General features: G+C 48.2%; 1 protein-coding gene across 2 annotated transcripts in view; it reads right to left on the minus strand.

Moving 5' to 3' along the window:
* Window positions 1-1,049: 1,049 nt before the first annotated feature.
* PAPPA (pappalysin 1) overlaps window positions 1,050-21,713 on the minus strand; it is a 178,406-nt gene continuing 157,742 nt past the window's right edge. Inside the window, exons 20-23 of one of the 2 annotated variants that reach the window (XM_048325816.1) lie at window positions 19,869-19,940; window positions 15,578-15,676; window positions 4,639-4,742; window positions 1,050-4,213 (exon numbers count right to left, since the gene is read on the minus strand). In XM_048325816.1, coding sequence (XP_048181773.1) covers window positions 4,156-4,213; window positions 4,639-4,742; window positions 15,578-15,676; window positions 19,869-19,940 — 333 coding nt within the window. In that variant the 3' untranslated portion in view covers window positions 1,050-4,155. Of the gene's footprint in view, window positions 4,743-15,577; window positions 15,677-19,868; window positions 19,941-21,713 lie in introns of both variants that reach the window. The other variant, XM_048325817.1, reaches the window with a different exon arrangement.

Here is a 21,713-nt window from a genome sequence, read left to right on the forward strand (position 1 = left end):
TGCTGCTGCACCCTCAGCAGGGAGATGGCCTTCCCCAGAGGATGGGGTAACATGTAAAAAATGTAAAACAAATCGGCTCAGCTGCACCACTGAGACCAAAACGGGGCCCACAACCATGAAGATATCTAGAGATACCTAGAGTGTATCTCTGCCGGTCATGTGGTCCTCTCCCAGTGATACCAACATGCCCATCAACTCTCACTGGAGCCTCCAGGGATTGGGCAGGGGAGGGCAAAATGCTGCCAAAAGGCTGGGAATTTCCATGGCATCCAAAACAGTTCAAAGGCCAAACTTCCAGCTCTGAAACCCCCCTGAGCATCCCAGCCTCAGCTGACTTCACCCCATCCCCTCCTGTCTTCTAGCTCGGCCTTGAATGGGCACAACGGGCTGGAGTGTGGGAAGGGAGTGGTCAGCACCCCGCTTCCCCAAAATGGGAATCACCTGTCTGCTCAGGTAGCAGCTTTATCCTTCCCCCTTCACTCCCAGTCTCTCGCAGCTCTCCGGGATTCGGACTGTGCAGTGCTTCTGAGTGCAGTAATTAGAGCACAGTGAAATACTGGTTAAATGTGTATGTACAGTTGGATAACGTAAAAATAAGCACAAATACACACTTAAAAAAATAATCTGGAAAAAAAAAAAAGCCAAACTCTGCCCCCTCCCTCCCCCCACAAACAACAATATACCAGGGGATAACCCCTTAGCCTTAGTTCCTGGACCTATCACAACGCACGAGGAAAACAAAACCAGACAATGTTATAAAACCTCACGGTACTTCTAGGGAAATCTACACTCAGTATCTAGCTCTCTACTCAGCTGGCAGAATCGGTGTTTTCCTTTCAAACACACAAAAATAGGTTTTGCTCTTCTTGGATTTGGAATATGCGGGTTTTCTTTTCTTTTTCTTTTCTCCATTTTTTATGGGGTTTTGTTGTTTTCTTTTTTTCTCTCCTATTCCTCTCTGTAAAGCCTCACATGTTATTTCTTTTTTTCCCCCACTTGAATCACTTGCAGCAAGAAACTTTTGTTGGCTATGGGGCTTTCTTTTTTCTCTCTCTTTTTTTTTTCCCTTTTTTTTTTTTTCTTAGACACAGGTAAAACCTAGAACAAACCGACAGTTACAACCAAGTGAAACCGAAACCGGAAGGGAGGTAGCTGGAACCCGATTCCAAGAATCCTCTGGTGCCATCCTCCTTTCTCAGCCTGGGGGTGACAGAGGAAGATGCAAGAAAAGCAGGAGGACACCAGCTCAGCCTGTCTGCTAGAGGGTGGGGAGGGAGAGGGGTAGCAGCTGATTGGAGTTTCCCACCCCACCGTGCACCATTCACCGCTTTCTGCTCCAGCTTTCCCTCCTGCTGGCCATGGACATCCCCCACAGCCTGGTGGCCCCACATAAGGTGCAGCCCTGGCTCACTATCTGTGACAGAGAAGATCTTGGCACTAATGTGAACTGGACTTTATGAGCAGCTAAATTTCACCAGCACGAGCACCCTCTTCTCCTCCCCCAAACTTGTGGTTTGATGTTGTCCTACGCCGCCAGCTCAGTGGGTGGAGGCGGTGGGTGGTGTCCCTCTCACCTTCCACCCAACAGCCACCACAGTCAGGGAGGGTCTTTCCTAGGACTCCACTGGGCAGTTGAGGCCCATAAAGTGATAGATGACCCAAGGATCCAGCTGGCCTTGCCCAAGGTTGGGAGCACAGGGGACAAGAGCTGAGCAGGTGGCCATTCCCCATGGCTCCCCTCTCAGCATCCCTCTGGGTGCTTGGTAAAGCACCTGGAATGTAGAGGGGATTTGCCCCAATGGAAAAAAAAAAAAAAGCCATTGGATTTAACATGACTCAGGGCAGAACTTTTTCTACTCCTGATCCTGTCAGCCCTTCTGGAGGAGATGGACAGTGCCAATGTGGCAGTTAGAAAAAAAAAAAAATCAAATAGCAGCATGGAAAGCCTTCCCGTGGGAAAGGGAGTTGGGGCACACCAGGACTGCAGGAGGGAAGCTGAGGAGTGAGGCTGTGCTGGTGAGAAGCCACCGTCTCCCTTGAGCTGAGGTCTCTAGCTCAGTAAGCAGGGGCAGGTCCTGGCTGGCCAGAGGGGCTCAGCTGGCCTTGAGCTCCTGTGAGCCCACAGCAGCAAGTGGCAATAATGTCTGTACAGACCTGTCTCTCCTGGGCACTGTCCAAGTGGGAAAAGCAGATGGGAAATCTCCTCCATGCTGAGCTCCACACTGGGAAGGGCATTTTCAGGATGCACTCAGGAGCTGAACTGAGTTTCACCCTGCTGGGATGAAACCCGGGTGCGATGGAGAGGGGGAATCATGCCGAGATGCCTCAGGCACTGAGGACATGATGTGTTGTCAGTCTGAAAGGCTTTTGGGTTTGTGAGCTCTTCTGAAAGGATGGGTGGCACATGAACAAACTGCCAACAGAACAGGGGAGGGCAAAGGGAGCAGAAGGAAGCAGCAACCTTTGCACAGTTATTTACTTCCCATATTAGTTAGAAGGCAAGGGGCAAAAATGGAAGCTTATGCCACTGCTCTCTAAGCTGAAGGATGCTCAGTCTAACTCCATGGAAGGAACCCTGATCCCACTGCACCTCCCTTTCCACTACATCTCTGCACAGAGGGGACAGAGCCATCCACACATCTCCCATGGCCAGGCCTTCTCTAGGAACAGCTGGAGCTTCACAACAGAGAGCTCCTCACCTTCTTAACGACTATCACCTCTCCAGGCCTCTACTTTAGTTCTTGAGATTCATCTCTGGTTTATTCCAATAGAAACAACCCCAACAGTGGGTAACAAGAACCTGGTTCCTTGCACCTACTGCTCTATCAGTTTTCCATTTCTAGTTCTCCAAACCATTTTTACATCCATCCCCATGAGCTAAATGACCCCTCCCCTTACCATTCTGCCTTGCTCCAGTGCCTAAATGTTCAATCAAGCCGGAGTTAGAAAAAATCTTTCTGTCTTTACCTAGTAGATTGTACAAGTCAGGACAGTCCCGAGGAACAAACAAACTTAACACTGGGAAGGATGCTCTTTTGGATGTGTGTCCTTCCTAGCAGGAGCTTGAAGCAGCAGACACATGCCCAAGCCACACTAGAAAGACCTCTGGGATTTCCCTGGGATGGGCTGCAGCAGCAGCAGCAGCAGCATTGGATGCCCTGGGTATCTCAGTGACTCAGTGTAATGAACCCCGTGAGGAAGGGAATCACCGAGGGTCTGGCACATGTTCCACTCTGGGCTGAAGTAGGAGGATGACAGGGAAGTGTGAGGTCTGCTGCAGCTAATGCCCTTCTTTCTGAAAGATTACAAGCAGCTAAGCTCCTCGTCTATCCCAAGTGTCTGACCCACTGGCCTGGCAGCTTAATACTAACAAATATGGCCAAAAGTCTAATACTGTCTCCTGCGGGCCTTTCCTCATGGCAGGTGTCTCCTCCTCCTCTTCCCCTCTCCCAAGAAAACAGGAGCATGAAGCAGTTGTCAGATACAGACCACCATAAGAGTGGGGTGGAGGAGGCCTAGAGAACCACTTGGCACGGTGGAGACCAGAAAGCAGATTCCTTTGGCTGGCTGGCTGGTGTCCTGTTTTCTTGCCCCAATGCTGAGGAAGAGACCAGAGGGTTTGAAAGGCAGGTTGTAGGTAAGCTTTAAGGCAGATTGTTTGGTTGCATGGGGTTGTTTTTCACCCTGTCCTGACACAGTAAGGAAAATATTTGTATGGGACATAGCAGCAGGAGTAGCAGCAGCAGACATGCTCAAATGACAAGGGCGGGCGCGAGTTCCCCTCTCTGCTCCTCGGAAGCTATCAGCCATGTTCCTCAATGCCAGTCCTTAGACTCCCCACTCCCTGACTCCACCATGGGACCACCTGCCCAGCTCCACACAGAAACGTCCCAGAAGCCCTGCAGGCTACAACAGGGCTTTTTGTTGGCTCTTTGAGGGCAGGGGGAGAAGGAGGAGCTGTACAGAAAGGCCACTGCAGTCTGCTGAGCTCCCTGGCTGGAAGTAGCATTCCTGTGAGGAGCAGACGCATCCCACATCTCGAGCTGGCTGGGCGCCTGGCAAGTCACTTGCCAAGAGGCCCAGCCCTGTGGAGATCCCACCCCAACCACAGTGCCCCGAGCATGAGATACCTTGGCATTCAGCATCAGAAAAGGCTCAGCTTGGAGTCCTCCAAGAGCTCAGCCTCTTCCATGAACGGTCCGAGTTGTGAGTGCTGGGGAGGGGAAAGTGTTTTTGCGTTGATCATAATCTCTCACTCTTTCTCTCTCTCTTTCTCTACTTATTTCTATAAATATGTGTACATAAATAGTTTGTTTCTCGCCTTGAATCTAGATATGAACTGTTCAAATTAGATGGGCATAACATGCTGTTTTGATACATGAAAGTCGTCTCGACTTGACTCTTGGTTGTTTGTTTCTTGTCATCACTATTTGAGATATAATTAATACATAAACCCCTACTTTGAGTTCTCCTTGGACAAAAATTAAAGGCAGACTGGTTGAATTCTAAGGGTCCCTGGTGCAGAAATGCCATCCAGTTAAGCAGCTAAATGTTAAAAACGATACCAAAAGGGATGTGGTGTCTCTCCTAGCCTGCCTTGAGCAGTGTGGTCCTCCTTTCCACGTCACTTGGCATTACCCAAGACTGAAGCCACGGAGGTCTTTCTGGTTGTGCTCTTGGGCGTTGGGGTCCCGGCAAGCACACTCTCCTTGTAGGTCACAGGACATAGGAAATGGTGTCACCTGGGAAGGAAGCCAAAAACACAAAGGCATGAAGGAAGGAACACACCTACAGTAGCGTGGAGAACAAAAAAGACCTCTGTGGTGAAATCTTTAGAGATCAGCTGCAATCTTCAACTATGTTATTTTTTACAGTGATTTATGTTAGTGCTGAGCTGCTGCTGCACTGAGGCTCCCAAGGCCCTGTGGTTTGGGTGCTGCTGCTTTACTTAAGTCCATTTGTGCACTTAATTATGAATGTTCTTGGGTTCAATTCCTCAGGAGCAGAACCAAGCACTGTCTCACAGATCAGTGAAGTCCAGCAGAGACTTCTCTGAACACCTCTTGTGTTTGAGGTCAGGAGATGCAGCTAACGGGCACTGAGGCACAGCAAAGGAATGCAGTGGGGGACGGCTGCATCCACCCATCTGTTATCTCTCTGTGACCCCTCTGGAGAAGCGTGGGAAGGAGCTGAAACAATAGCCTGCGATGCCTGGCCACTGAAAGCTGATTTGGGCCTCTTGCACCACAGTATTCACCTGCAGAAAAGGGGGTGGCAGTGGTACAAGCATCTCACTTGCCCTGAAGTGAATTCCCGAGAATTTCTCCCATCTGCACAGACTGAGCAAATGACCTCATTCCCCTCCTTTACACTCCTTCCGAGGCAGTGTCACAACCTGTTCCAACGTTCCCAGCGAGGGCTGTGTGTGTGCTCCGTCTGCTCCCCCCGGCTCTGCTGCCACACGTTCACTCTCCCTTTCACAAACTCTTTTCTCCAGGCTACGACTCCTGAGTCTGCCTGTTCCCTGTGCATCACCCACAGCACATCTGGGAATGTGGACCCAGCATTGTGCTGTCATCTCCACCTAGACCTTCCACACGAGTCCCTGCCTGTCCCTCTCCAGGATGCCTTTCTCCTGACGCACACAATTTGGGAAGGAGGGGTGTGGAGCTTTGTTTCACAACTGGGGAGCCTAAGGCAGGGACATGCTGACAGAGACACTAAATAGCCAATGCTCATCACCAAATCAGGGCTTAGAGAGCCTCTTCCCCTTGTTTTTGACTCCATTCACAGAAGACCTGGCCCTCCAGGTGGAATAGGGTGATGACTCCTCATCAAGCCATGTCCTTGGTGACTTACGAACTAAATAACCAGTGAATAATCAGAATCTACAATTGCGCAAATATGGAGATTGCAAAGAGAAGAAAGAGTCCAAAAAGTTAAAAGCAAATGAACCCAAATAACTGGCAACTAAATAAGTTTATAAACTGCAGAAAACAGTAGGAGCTTGAGGGTCACTTGATCCAACAGAAGCCAGCCCAAGCAGGATTGTCTCGTATCACGGTGTTATGAATATTCTTAGATAGGAACACAGAGAAATCTGCAAACAATGGGGCTTGGGGAGGAGGCTGAGGATGGATTGTTTAATGACTGAATTAAAATACTGGAAAGGAAAAAGAAAAGATACATGCAAAATAAAAATTGAGTTTTTCTGTTCAGTGTAGAAGGAAACATTTTGGTTTAGATTATCTGCTACATTTCAGGTTTGACCTTTCCCTTCAAGACAAACAAATAAAAAAGGCTATTTCACAGCAAAAGTTATGTCTTGAAATAAAAACTTGTTTCACTTAGAAAATACTCAAACAAAACATTTAAGTACGCCTGGAGTTTTCCCCTATTTTTTTTAATCCTGAATCATTCAGTTCAATCTGGATTTGGCAATGATTTTGACTTAAGAAATCCTCCCTGTTGTACAATGAAGCTACTGGTTGGAGGCGAGACCTCGGAACCTGATTCTTTCATTTGTCTTCATCAAGCTTTTTCCTCTCCCTGGCCTGGATTCTCTGTTTGCCTGTAACAAGCTGACAGAGGCGATTAAGTGGCCTCTTCATTCAGAGGAGAGACAGGGAAGGTGGATCCACACTTTGCACTGAACACAGGTCAACCACACACCCAATTCAGGCATTTCAGTAAAGTGTCTGAAATTAGTGGTGACAGCCTACTGCACTTTGTCTCTGCTGCTGTCCAGGCTTAAGTGGGATGTGCTGCAGGCATGGAGATCCCAAACATGCTCCCATTTCACCTGCAGGAACATCAGAGCCAGGAGAGAGAGCCTGCATGGCTCTGCCTCCAAACCACCAGCTCACATTCCCCTCACCTCCTCTGTGCTGAAACAGCAGCCTTAGACACCCAAACTGGCATGAGTTTGATGTTGCCATAAGTGCTCTACCTCCTTCATTCCCTCTCCTCCCATTTCTCCTGGTGAATCCCTCATTTTCCTCTTTGCTTTATCACAAGCTGTGCTCAGCCCTGAAGCAACCTGGAAAGGTGCACATAGGAGACTGGATTGCTGCTGCATTACAGCCAGTTCCTGGGGAGATGCAGCCCCTAGAGAAGAAATGTCTGGCTGTTTATTGTCTCCCAGTAGTGGTCACGGACAGAGGAGCAGAAGCTTTCTCTGAGGCAGAGCTGTGGCCCCCAGAGCACACAGCTTCGTGGCTCGGCAGCAGTTCCCAGCAGTGGGTAGCCTGATGAAGGAGGGTTTCTTCCTGATCAGATCAGTCTTACTCACTTTATGTCCCTTATGGAGGCTTTTTATGCAATTCGATTTTTACAGTGCTATTGTCCAGATAGATGAATTGTTTTGTCTTATGGCAGTGAGCTCCAGAGATCAGTTTTCTATTATGTGAAAAGGCAGAGATTTCTATGGGTAATGAGCACAGCCACTGTCATATTAGACATGACAAAATTCTCCAAAAACTTAGCAGTAATACAGGGTTTTCCACTTTAAACAACATTTACAACAAATACACATTTGACTTCCCCAAGGACCTGATTTCCATAGGTATTTAGGGAATCTAACCCACACACAGAATCTTCTGGGACTGTCTGGAGTACCCAGCTCAGAGAAACTGTAAAGCCCCTTAGAAGAAGGACTGTCTGTTGCCTTGAGCTCACACAGTGACAGCCCCTGGAGTACACAGCCATGAAATAGAGCTGCTGGTGTGCTAGAAATAATAAATGCTGAGCCTTTCACTGAATGATAGCCCATTTAGGTGTGGAGCCCAGATATACATACTCCAAGATTAACTACCTCTTTTCTTTTTAAACAGGTCTGTGAAAGCCCAACTCATTACCAGAGTACACGACCTGCATTGAAATTTCCAGATAGACCCATTGTAGAGCCAGGAGTGAGGAGTCAGCTCCTCTTCCTTCAACACTCCAAGCCCTGCATTTCACCTACATCCATCTCCCCATGCAGAAAACATGGAAAATGTATAGGAGGGCGAGAAGAAAAAGCTAAAAATTAAGCTTAGGGCCTGTCTTGGACACCTGATGAAGTAATGCAAATTATTGTATGCTCAGACCAGCTAAAATAGGATGAAAAAGACATAAGTGAAGAACACAGCTCCACACACCTACACACACAGCACTTGGAGATGATCCAGAACAGTCATGGCACTGGATCAACAGTGCTCAGGGGAATGTGAGTCACACCAGAACCACACCGGACCACAGACTATCCATCATCGAGAGAAAAGAAACACCACCTCCATCATTCCCATCACCTGGAGTGTGCAGGACATGACACATCCTGCTCTGAACCTTGTGGAGCAAGGGCAGCAGGTGTGGGCTTATAGGATGGGCAGGAGGCTGGCACAGACACCCAGGTGTAACTGACAGGAGATCCAAAAAACCTCGACCAACTCACCACCATCACTGCACTGTGCATGACCTCAGACTTCCTTCTCCACCAAAGCATTAAGCATCCTTTCCCACACTGAGTGATGAGACATTGGATAAAACCCAAGCTGCCTCTTAGAAACAGGACTGGATTTGTCCTGGATGCCATGCTCCCAACTGTGGGAACAAAGAAAACGATGCAACAGAGCAGTGCAGAATCAGGATGCAGGTCATGGAACGAGTGAGAGGTCATAACTCCTTGCTACATGCACCTATCTGAAGAGGCTGGTGACACCCCAAGGCAGATCCCTGCTGAGAAAGGCCAGTCTGTAGGGAACTGGTGGGAATGTTGACAGGAGAAATCCCAGACAGGCACAGGGAGGGATGGAAAACAGCTCTGCAAAGGCTGTGAGCTTGTCCCTCACAGAGTCTGGTATCAGGCTGACCTGGCTCTGCCTCCTGCCTGTGCCTGGGGTTGGCTCGCCAGGGCAGGCAGGATCGGGCCCAGGGAGGGGGAAGCAGGGGAGGAGGGCTGCAAAGTGTTGGGAAACAGGCTGTTGTTAGATTTCAGCCCCAAAGTGTTTGCGAAATCTCCCAGACAGGCCTCACTGGGGCTGTGGAGGCCCTGCTGCAGGCAGAGCCTCGGCAGGCAGTGTGGCCTGGGAGATAAGTGTGGCAGCCTGTGCTGAGTGTCACAGTCCTGTGCCTCCCCAGAGCCTCCCAGCTCAAACACCAGGGAGTATTCTGTTCCCTGACAAGGCCCTTGTGGAATAAAAAAGCATCTTGGAAGGGTCTTCCCAGTGGTTTTCAGCATTGAGGTCACCAGTTTGAGATAACAGAGCAAGAGCGAGCCCCCTTTTAGCTCTGGGCACTGGTATGTGGGTTCACACCTAGGGCACTGCTCTAGAGGGCCTGGGAAGACTAAGCTGCTCTCCATGCAGCGTATGCAGTTCTAAAAGCTTGAATTTTTGTTAACTACCCCACCATAACTGAACTTTCCCCCAGTGAAACCAGCAACCATGGTGTATCGAGATGTAGCTCAGCTGAACCCAACAGATGCTCTGCTCTCTCCATCGTGTGCGAATCAGGAGCAGCCCCACCAGAACCAGTGGGAGCAGAATGGCCCAAAGCCAGCAGGGATTCCCGGGAAAGCCCAGCCCGCATAGATCCCGCATCCCCGCCTGCCGCGGAGCAGAGCGAGGGAGCCCGTTTGCCAAACCACACGAAGCTCAGTTGCTCAGCAATCAGCTGTGCTTCCTACTCTCGTGCTACTGATTGTGCAAACATGAATGTAATTAGTCTAAATAATCACCAAAGATTTAATAGGAGCCAGACCACCCAGAGGCCAAATAGCTGGCGGTGGAGCAGGGAAGGTTTGTTCGCTGTTTTTTGTAACACTTGCTAATGAAGTGAGGTCGGATAGCAAAGCAAACACCCTCCACCAGCACATCCCCTGAGAATGCCGTATGTTGTGGGAAGCCCCACGTCCCTTGAAGCCAAGAACAGTTCTCTCAGGATAGGCAACATGTGCTACTACCATCACTGCTTTTAATTTATCGATGCCTGGAAAGCCTCCCTGAAGGATTATGAAACCAAGCTCTGAGCCCCAAAATAAGCTCCCATCCCAACCAACCCTGACTGGAAACACTCCTGTCACATGGCAAACAGCTACAGCCACTGAGCCTGTGACCGAGGGCTGGTGGGGAAGTGAGTTCACCCACACGTCGGGGAGAACCCGCGTGCTTGGAGCACTCAGCCACTTCCAGAGGCATGAAGCAACACTCAGCATTGCATCCTGCCTTCCTCCCTGCTCACCCACCATTCATTGTATCTCCCTGGCTAATTATAGAGCTGACAAACACACCCAGCTGGGGACAGGAAAGGAGTTGGGAGCAGCATCGTGGCAGGAGCATCAGTTCTTCTGGATAAACAGAATTTCCTCAGCTGGGGTGGTCGCTTAAGCTTCTAATGGCACCAACTGCCTCAAAACCATGTTGTGACAGTGGAGAAAGATCTGAGATTCCCTAAGACAGGTCTGTGTTGCAGTCAGAGAGCTGGGAGAAGGTGCTTATTTCTCCAAGATACCGAGAAGTGGTTATTTCTGTTGGCTTAGGCGTAGGAGTGCAGACACATCCCCCCCTTCCTGGGGAGACAGGGACAGCCTTTGGAAATCCCTGCTGGAGCCAGCAGCAGCCCCTCAGTTCAAAGTTCCTTTCTTTAGGCCTTGAATTCTCGGCCATAAAGTCTCTGAAGAGGTTTTGATAACTCGCCTATCTTTTAGATAAACAAGGCTTTGGATGAATCCCACACGGCCCTCTATCTACCACAAGTCCTCATTTGTTTTCCGCCGAGGCACTTGCTGGTTTTCCTCTCCAAGGTGTTGGACAGAAATGTCAAGAGGCTGAAGGGACAGGACAATTTTTCTCTTTTTTTACCAAGTGCTATGGGGCAAAGCAGTTGAAGGAAAACCTGAGTGATAGCTGAGTGAGGCAGGTTTTTCTCATGGGAGCTGTAGGTTTAGCCCTTCTGCAACAAAAAGGAAAGGCAGACAGGAAAGACACATGGAAGTTCACCCTTACAAATGGCTGAAGTTGAGGGAATTTTAAAACAGTAAATTCAGTGTATTTAAATCCACAGGGACCAGACTGCAGGACCTTCAACTAGGCAAATCTGCGATCCGAGTCTGGAACAAAGTACGTAAGCAGAGCCTAAAGAAAGACTTTTCTGATTTCTGCGAGGCCTTTTCTAGACAGCCTTGTCTAGGGAAAACTTATAAAAGGGAAGGGGAAGAAAAGAAGTGGAGGAGACAGTTACTGGAGAGAAGATTTCCTGAAATGAATCAGAGGAAACAGCCAGAGCCTCTCCCAGCAGTGCTGCACACCCCACGAGCTCCTCACAGGTGGCCAAGAGCCCAGAGACAGCCAGTTATGCCCAGGTTATTTACTTCCCTCACTTTGGCAGCATCACGTATGTAATGTTTTAGAAAATAGTGTCTTCTTTTATCTGCAGCAGGATACAAAGCGAGAAGCAGCTTCCTAGAGCAGCCAGGCAGAAGGGAGCTGGCAACCTGTGCTGGGTCAGGAGGGGAGGAAGATTAAAAGGAGATGGGATTTTGCTTTGTCCTTCACGGAAGACTTTATCCCCTCCAGATACACAACAGAAGCTTTCTCTCCCTTGGAGGTTGGCCGGCAATGGCCTTCCTGTCTCTCAAAGCTGCTCCTGGGTCATGCACAGGGCAAGCTGTGAGCAGCACGGCCCCGTCCTCTGCCCCAGCAGCAGATCTGCCATCGGCCCCCTGCTCCCCGCACAGCCTGCCCGTGTCCTTGCTTCCTTGGGTGGCACTCGTCCCTGTGCCAGCCCTGGCTTCTCGCCCGCTGCAGGGCGACGCTCATCAATTAGCGCACAACAAATAATTAAGCTGATGAATGTCTCTTTTTCCTGCTTTCTGACTGCACTTGCCTCGAATTTATGCCCAGATTATGACTGAATTTATTCGTTGCCGCTTGTTGCATTCAAAAGAGGCCTTTAATGATTTCTTTTAAGCTCTCCAGCCTGATTGTGAACAGTGCAGGGCAAATACTCATTATTTCCTATCTAAGCAGCAGTGCTGATTAGTCGGTGCTTGGTCAGATAAGTCACACTGCTCCATTCCTCGCTCGCTGACGGAATCCACAAGGTCATTCACTGCTGATGCTCAAATGCAACGGGAAAACATGGGATAAACATGGGAGTCCCTTGTGCATTTTCACGGCAACAAAACGGGAGCATGCAAAATCTCACATTAAGTAAGAGGGCTCAGAATTAAAGTGAATTTGGGTTGAAGCATTTTGCTTTTAGGCAGCCTGTTCACAGCACTGTGTGCAGCCGAAAGCGTGTTTGGGAGGGTAGTGGGACTGCAGTGAAACTTAAGTCTTGACAGTTTGCGGACACTAAAGATCTGAAGCCAGCTCTTACTCAACTGTTAACTCCTGAATCTTCACATGGTGCAATGTTAATCTTCAGCCCTTTCCCAAAATAATGTGTGGAGTTGCTATGTTCTCTTAAATGTGAACCATGTGTCACCTCAGCAATGGCTGCTGCGGGGAAAAGATGATAAATCTAAAGCTTTTAAAATGTCCTGTGACATTTTGGGAGAAAAACAGGTGTTGCATAAATGTTGGACATTTATGGGTAAACTTGCAGGGGCTTTAAAAGACTGACACATCTGCCACATAGTATGTAACCCTGAAAGAAAAGGAGCAAAGCAGTCTCTTTCATGTGTCTCGCTCTCTCTACAACCGTATGAAAATACATCCTCATCTGGTATTGGAATTAACAGAGCTGGACTCGCCCCTCCCTATGTCTCCTCCAGGTTTTTGGCTTTTACACCCAATGTGTATTTTAAAACTGTGCCTTTTTAAGTAGGTGGCAAACTGTGCTGGAAGGATTTGGTATGCGGAGTATTTTTATTCAGCTCCCTTTTCTCTCACCTTTCATTGTTTTTCCCTTTGGAATATCTCCTGTAACGCTCCACTCATAAACCTCTTCAAAGGGAGGGCTGTATTTGAACAACCTGGCCTGAAATCTGGTCTCAGTCAAAGGCCTCAGATGGGAAAATAACTGGGAGAGCCAAGCCCCACGGCCCCACGGCTGCTGCTGCAGGTGTCGGCAGCCACTTTGCAGGAGCGAGGTTCTCCCGCTGCCTGCTTGACTCTGACCCCACAGCCCCCCTGGCTGGGTTATTATTCCCCTTTTTACCCTATAAATGTAATAAACTGTGACTTAGCATCTTGCTTTTAGTGTGGAAGATCGAAGGAGAAGTTGGTTTTTCTCACTTCTCCCAGGCATCTTGTTCAGCTCCTGGAATGTTGTTGGTGTTTCGGGAGAGAGGAGGAGAGTCTGGAAGCCGAATGCATGCCAGAGATGTGATGGACTCTGTGTCTCAGCCCTGAAACTGTGTGATCTCTAGGATGGAGCGTTCTAAATTGCCAGGTAGGGCAAGTCTAATTCCCCCAGTCACAACAATCCAGTTCCCAGTGAAGTCTGTGAAAGCAGACTTAACTCCAAACAGCTACAAAACCTCCCCCTCCACGGGGAAAATCCATCAGACGTGTGACCAGCTGTCTGTCTCTGACCATTTGCCCTTTGTATCGAGCAGTTTTAGCACAGAAAACAGTAACCCAGTGGGCTACAAAGTGCTTCCCCTCCTTGGGAGGTCACTTGGTTTCTGGGTGGCAGGGAAGCAGCAGATATTTTGAGCGTGAGTCGCCTGGCTGGTAAGTGTTCACAACTCTGTGCAGATCCCACTCTGTCTCAACTCCCTGCCCAGCAATAAATTCTGCTCCCAAACCTTAATCCTATCCCTTCCCCCCTCAATTCAGCTCTCACATCCCTTGTGTTTCAGCCATGCCCTTAGCTCCTGTCTTGATGGGGCTGGTTTGGGTCGGTCCCCTCCCAGGGACCTCGCTTTCGTTCCTCTGACACCGCTTGGGATTTTTCATCGCCTGCTCTCCAGCCTGCAGGCAGTGAGATAAAGTTTCCCAGGCAGGCTGTTTTGGGAGGAGAAGACCTACACCATGCTGAGCTACCGGGCACTTCCAGCTCTGCCCTCCCGGCTGGTGGGAGGTCAGCGAGCAAGCTGTGCTGCTGTTGGGCTGCTCCTTCCTAGGAGGTGGAAAATCAGCCAGAGATAGGAATCTCTTCTTGGAGACAACTGAAGATGAGCCACTGTCTGTCATCCTGCTCACCTCTTCAGTGGCTGTTTCACCAGGGAGCCCTGTTTGGGCTCTCCATGCCCTACTCCACCCGTGTGGAACAGAGGAGCTCCCCTGCCTGGGCTTCCCTGCACTTGGCTCCCAGGACTTCTTTTAAAAGAAACACCACGATGCAGGGGAACATTTGTCCAAAAAGACCACAGCTAGGGAAATTACACACCTCTTTCCCTGCATTTTCCCCAGAGGAGAACTTAACTCCTTCCACTTGCCAGGGCATGTCCATCTCCCTTCCCCGTGTTCCCAGGGGGACCAGAGACAGCCCACAATGCTGAACCAAGGAAAAGAAGCCTCAAGCCAAAGCAGGCTCCCCTGCAGAGAGGACCTCCTTCCTCAGCTGGGTGACATGGATGGTGCCATACGCTGAGCCAAGTCCCCTTGGGTTTCATTATTTATTAATATGTACCGGAATCTTAATGTAGCTGGATTTTTCATTCCGTTCTACACTCAAATCTTGATGATAAGGTAAAATATTTACCTGGCACAGGCTAAAATTTGCTTTCTTTTTTGAGGGGAAACTAGTTCTAAATACTTCCTGGTTAGAAACCTATAAAATGTTGTAGTGCTCCAAGCCACAACCTCTATCACTCCAGTCATTGCCTCTGTCAGTGGCCAGAAATGTGTGTTAAAGAAGCATAAAAAAGGGGGATGTGTGTGGAGCGACCCTTCCCCAGGCTCAAGCAGTCAAGGGTTCAAATATTCCTCAGCCAGAAACTGCATCCAGATCACAGTGTCTAAGAGTCACTGATGGAGCAAAGCTCCACAAATTAGTCTGTTCTTTTTTTGACTTCAAATATATTTTTGTTCTTAATAATACTCTGTGGCAACACATCCTATTACTCAAACACACACTGTGCCAATAAGGATGTTCTTTCATCTGTTTGGATCCTCCTTCCAGGAAATTACCACTTCACCCCCTCATTGCTGAGTGATAAAAACTGGTGGATTTTACTTTCCTAAGCATTCTCCCTACCTTAAATAATGATTTTTTAGATCTGTGTCATTAACTTGTCGCTTTTTGCAAGGCTCTGGTCTATGTGGTCTCTGTGCAGAAAATATTTGACATTTCCCCCCAGGCCTGTTGCCCTGCTCCACATCCTTCTCTGTCCCACTCTGGGATGGGACAGCCAGCAGCAAGCCAGGTACATGTGGGTACACATGGATCAAAGAACAGATCCACAATGATGCTTTCTTTTTACTCTCTCTTCTTTTCCTAATGGCTCCTAACCTTTAGTTTCCCTTTGGAGCATTGAGGATGATAAATAAACCAGTAAGAACTCAGTGCCTATGGTGAGCTGAGCTCAAGAAGGCTGAAGGTCCTTCCTTATTTAGACCTCCCTTATTAGAGCAAAAATAATCTTTTTCCAGACACAAAGCAGCACTCGACAAGGAATTCCCATGAAAAGAGGAAGGGGCATCCCTACCTTTTTGGTTTTGACTGTTGAGGCACAGCAGTCCCCACCATCATAGTTGCAGAAGGCTCTGTTGTTGATGGAGTCACAGTAGTTGTCCCCCATGAAAGGCTGAAAAAGGAAAAAGCAGGAGAAGGCTGAGAGTGTGGACATGGATGAAATGAGCCCCTTCCTTATGGAGACAGGGTGAGAAAGTTGTGGCTGGAGAAGAGAAGGTTGTGTGGAGACCTCACAGCAGCTGCCAGCATCTGAAGGGGCTACAGGGAAGCTGGAGAAGGACTGTTCATCAGGCACTGGAGTGACAGGACAAGGGGGATTGGCTTCAAACAGAAAGAAGGGAAATTTAGGTTAGATGTCCAGAAGAAATCCTTCCCTGTGAGGGTGGTGAGACCTCGGCACAGAGAAGCTGTGGCTGTCCCTGAATCCCTGGAAGTGTCCATGGCAGGGGGTTGGAAGTGGATGATCTTAAGGCCCCTTCCAACCCAAAGCATTCTATGATTATTCTATAATTCTAAAGCCTGTAACAATATTTCAGAAGAAAAACACAAAGATTTGAAAGAGCCATAGTTTGTAACATACCAACTGCCCCAAAAAGCAAGAGATAATTATTCCCCTTTCCCTTCAAAGCAGACAGAAAAAAAAAGGACAGTAGATGGAAGGGAAATGAGCCCTTGTTGGCTCTTCACATCCCACATAAGAGGATGCTTCAGGAATATTAATTTGACTAGGCCCAGAGACAGCATCCAGGCATCTAAAATTGTGGCACCTTTGATAATTTTAAGCTAACCTTCCTAAACTGTGTGGGATAAGAAGAAGGTTATGCATTGCAGCAAAATGGGCTTGCTTTTAATAGCTGTGCTTTTCACCACAGTTCTCCTGACTGTGCAACATGTGTCAGCAACGAGGGCACAAAAAAAATCACCAAGAGGAGTGGAAGAGGTCTGAGCTCAGCACAGAGACCATGTTCTCCTGTTCTCTGAACAGCAGTGACTGCGTGGGACCTTGGCCATGACACGTGATCTTCCTCCACTCCACAGCTCAGAGCTGGGATAATGGCAATTATTCAGAGGGACGCTGTGGAGAGCTGTTAAGCAAAATTAATAAATCACCTTGAAAGAGAAAATGTGGTCACTAGGCTGGGCAATGTGATCACTAGTCCGTGTGCTGCACAGGGCCTGAATAATAACCATGATTCTGAAGGAAAGGCTTGAAGTCTTTCATTGTACATTGGAGTCTTCTTGGTTGGCGAGTACAGAAGCCTTCCTTGGAAGTCTAAGCTGTGCCTGATGGTAAAAAAGGCCCATGGCAGGTGTGAGAACCCCAGGCAGCAATGAAAGCTCACAAAAATGGATGATCAGCAGAGAGCAGAGTCATATCTCTGTAACTCTCCTCACATGCCCAGGCTCATGAGGCCATTCCCATTTCATCTGCTCTTTGGAAAATTCACTTATTCTGCACTGAGAAAAACACACCAGGGACTCTCCTGCAAGAAGGCATCATTGCAGAGCAGGCAGGGTGGCTTGGGGAGGTTTCCTGGAAGGATTTTGCAGCAATTGCAGACCCAGAGTGTCCCAGATGATGGATACGTGAAGAAGCAGCCATGAGAGCTCACCGTGCCCTCCCCAGAGCTCGCCATGGCCACACTCATCAGAGTTGAAATGAACTCCACGGAGCGAGGCAAATGCACGCTTTTACTGCTGATGTGCTGCAAATTTAAATATTTCTATCAGGTAGAGGAAACCCAGGCAACAATGGCAATATCAGACCACAGCAGGACTACCAGGAGGTGACAGACTCGTTGACTGTCACTTGTTTAATTACGTGCAGATACTGCAAATGGTGACAAGGAAATCAGAGTTACAGCACGAGGCTCCTGTCCCTCTAAACTGCCTTAACTCCACTGATTTCCACAGATATTGATTTATTTATACAGGCAAAGACTTCGACTTGCAAACCCCCTTCCAATTTAATTAATATGCTAAGAGTTAAAAGGGAATGATTTATAAATAGATGGAGAGATATTTTGAGGCCAACCTGGTCATACTGAAAACCATGAACTTTGCTCAACCTCACAGGAAATTCTGCAGACTTCTCCATGTTTCTCTTGTGTTGCCTGGCTGTGCCTGCTTGATGGGAAAACTTGACTTTGAATTTCCATCCCTATGCCTGCATCCTACACCTATGAATGCTGGAAAATCCATAAAGAAACTAGTGGAAGAATTTGCTCTGGCACTGAGTTGACAAGCCAGTCCTTTGGAGGAGAAGAATGGGATGAAAAGCATCTATTCTGATTTGGGACCAAAATCCTTGCTTGGAAGACCCTGGAGGCCTGGCTGTGGGGGGAGAGGTCTCTGTAGCTCTTCATGCATGTCTTAGTGCTCTGATTTTTTTGGAGGACTGTACAGGTAATCCAGAGGAACTCATTTGCTACAGAAACACCCAAGTTAGGTGATGACAAGTACGGGGCTGACTCATAAACCTCTGTTCCTGCCACTAGGGAGCGACAAAAAATCACATTGCAGCAGCTGCCGGGGTTCCCACTGCGATCACCAAGAGCCAAATAATGCCCCACTTACAGCCTCCTGTTCACGGAAGCCTCCCTAATGTTAAGGATGTCCATACATTAGGGGTTGTACCAGCTTAATAGCCCAGCATTATTGACCTACTGGCTTATTAGTCTCTGTTTCCATAGTCATGGGGAAAAAAAAAAAAAAGGCTTGGTGAAGATGGCATTTTTCCTGAAATCTTAATGCCAAGCTCTGGCCCATCCGTGGATCCTGGAAGCATCATGCTCTAAAAACGATGCTAGAGGCCATTATCAATTGTCTGGGCAAAGCCTTCCCAGATGATGGATTGCGATGCAGTGACACTGCTGAATGAACGTTGAAAAGAAGAAAGTTCCTATTGATGCACAGGGCTCTGGCAATTAGCAGTGATGGAAGGGAAGAAAATGCTGAGAAGAAGCCTGTCAGTAATAATGGCTTCTGGTAAATTATTACATCATTGCAAAGTTTGTCTCAGTAACAACTATCCTTAAACCCAGTGGTGCATCAGCACCTGAATGGCATTTTTTAATGGTGGCTGGATGTTATTTCAGCTCTCTTTGGAGAGTGGGGGCACCCAGCCAGCCTGCATGAATGCGATGCGTGAGACAGCTTATGACATTCAAAGCACTGACAGCAGAATGCTTTTCATTTAGGGAACAGCTAGACAGAAACTATTACACTGTTGGAGAGTTATTACCCTCTTGGGCCCAACATTTGTATGCGAAGGAAACCTGTCTTTCACTTCAAGACAAATCGCATCCCACAGCAGTGTGGTCTGGAGCTCTGTGTCACATTTAGGAATTCGCTCCCATGTTCTGACACTTTGGGCAAATAACTTCAGTGTGCTGGGGTTACTGGGTGCTGAGAGCCTGGTCAGTGTGGCAGAAAGTCAGGACGTGTGGGGGAAGACACAGCTCTGCCACTGCCCATCGCTGTCTGTGCCTCAGCCCGTGAGCCATCTCATTTCTAAAATGGGCAGGGAGCTTCCCAACCTTCCAGAGGTACCACAAGGATCGACTTCTTGATGTGGGTGAGATACTCAAGGGCTGGCATGATGGAAACCACAGGAATGCCATGACCCAGACAGAGGTGCTCCAGCCCTGTTTAACCACCAGAAGTATCCTCAGTCTTCTCCAACTTATCAAAGACTGCTGCTGGCAGAAACAACATCCTTCAAAATAATTACTTTTTTCAAGTAACTTGCGAGACTGTAGAAGTGTATCACAGCTGAAATGTAACTGCATGTTTCTCATTATTCTTTTCTGGTTCAGACAGAGGTGGCCAGTGGAGGGAGGTGTGATTTGCTCACTGTCCATCTGTGCTGTCCACCCGGTGGTATCATCTCTGGCTTTCCTAAACTTTCTCTGCCCACACCAATGCCCAAAGCTTAGCCAGCCTTGGAAAGAATTGTGCCTCTAATAAGAAGTCAAGATCAAGGAAAAACAAGAGAAGGCTTTTGCAACTTCCCAGAAACTCCCAAATTCTGGTAAATTCTTTTGGTCAACCAGTGTTTTTGAGCTGCTTGATCATTGAACTCCTGTGAGAGTCACCCAACCATCATCTCTGGGAAAACCACCAGTTTCCCTACTGAGTGTCAGAACCGGTGCAGGCGATCAGTCTGTGTGATAGGGTGGCCAGGGCAAAATCCTGCTTGCCCTACTTGAAAAACAGAATTTACAACCCACATGCCTGCAGTGATTGTTTCTGTAAGACTTAGGAGAGACACCATGGACCACCTGAGCTACAGCCAAACTCACCTCACAGCCTTTAACACAATGAATGAGGGAAGGGTGAGGGTACCACTTGAGTCCTGCCGTGCAGACAACACTCTGGAGGGAAGAAATAAAAAAAGAGGAACAGGTTAAGACAAAGAAATCAGTGTACAGAAACTCAGTGTGCTGGCTCCTATGGCTCTCCAGTACTTAACCAATGAAGTTCAGTTCCTAACACCTCTTGTGTTCTCAGGACCTGGCTGTCCTCCAGGTATTTACAAGAAGTGTTGGACTTGACACTTGCAATAACAGAGCATTTGAGATTAAAATAATATTTGAGGTTCTCCTAAAATGTCATGTCCAATATTTCACTCGTGGTGGGGGAACGTGGCAGGGAAAGGTAAAGGCAAAGGTCCACTCTTGCTCTTGGGTAGGGGGAGGCATTCTAGGAATTCATTTAGGGATTTCTTTGGTGCTGCAAAGCTTTGTTTTCTTTCACTGCCCACCATACCTTTGCTTCTTGAAGATGGAAGCAGCTAAAGGTGGATTATCAGATACATTTCAGCACCATCTTAAATAAAAGCACCTCCCACCACACACCTTCAGAATAACCCCCAGACAGGACAGCATCATCTGCTACATTTTATGAGCTTTATAATAATTTCCGTCTCAACTCTGTCTATAGAAAAAGTTGGATGCCTGGTTTTGGGCAAAAATGATGCCCAGCCTCCTAGACAATGGCACAGCCAGGGCAGCCACAGACATGGACACTTAGATTTAAAGAGTGGATGAAAACTTTGGCTGGTCAGTGGAGATGGTGATTCCACACCATGGAGGTCCTGGTGATAGGACTCCCATCCATGCAGCAGGACATCAGGCACAATGTTTATTTTGGGTTATTGCCATGGATGAAGCACTACAGTGTCCAGTTGAGCAAGATGAATACACAGGCACTCACCTAAAGTGTGGGGGTTGGGGTTGGATGGAGGCCTGGGGAAGGAAGAGATTAACATTTGGGAAGACCTGATGCACAAGCCATCCCTTCCCCTGTTCATATGAGGGCTAATTTAATCCATCTGCAGGGGAACCTCAGCTTGTTTTTACACTTTCTGTCATTTGAGGCTTACCTGGCGTGTGCTAGAAAAAAGGACTTTTATACTATCTGACTCGGGCTGTTTATCTTTCCGATGCTCTTGGATTTTCCACTATTAGTCAAGCCCGGCTTGCCCCACCTGCCTCGCAACAGGGCCTGTCTGTGTGAGGAGAGAAGTGGCTGGGGAGGGGAGGGTGTTGTTTATCCCCTGGGAGGGAGGGAGGGAGGCTGCAAGGTGCGGGGGCCCTGCGGTGTCACACATTCCCCCGGCGCGCTCTTGACAGACAGCTGGAGATTTCCAGGCTGCTGCCTGCCACAAATGGTGAGGGTTTTTCTTCCCCCCCACCCCTTCTGTTTATTGCACTTCAGAGGGAAAAGAAAGGAAACTTTTCTAGGTTTGAAAATAAACAAGACCAGTCAACAGAGCAGGAGTGGGGAGAGTAAAGGAAGCAGTTCAAGAGCATTTGAACCCAAGAATTAGAACAAAGTGGAAAAACTCAGGCGTTTGTCTCCTGTGTCCAAGGCCAGAAGACAATAAGTGGAAGAAGTGCACTTCCAAAGAGCACCTCACATTCCCCTGGTAAGAAGCATCAATATTTACAAAACCTCTCGTTCTGTGTGTGTGTGTGAGCACGCAGAGTGAACAAAAGAAACCAAATAGCCCTGAACCAGGCTCTTCAGAAAGGAGTTTTCCATGTGAGAGCAATCCCTCGCAGAGGATGCACTGACTGCTTTCCTGACCCTTCAAGTATTAAAACGCCAGCACCTCCCTTAGAGGAATGGATGGGAGGTGGAGT

Source organism: Corvus hawaiiensis, chromosome 21 (assembly GCF_020740725.1).
Source record: "Corvus hawaiiensis isolate bCorHaw1 chromosome 21, bCorHaw1.pri.cur, whole genome shotgun sequence".
Classification (NCBI taxonomy): domain Eukaryota; kingdom Metazoa; phylum Chordata; class Aves; order Passeriformes; family Corvidae; genus Corvus; species Corvus hawaiiensis.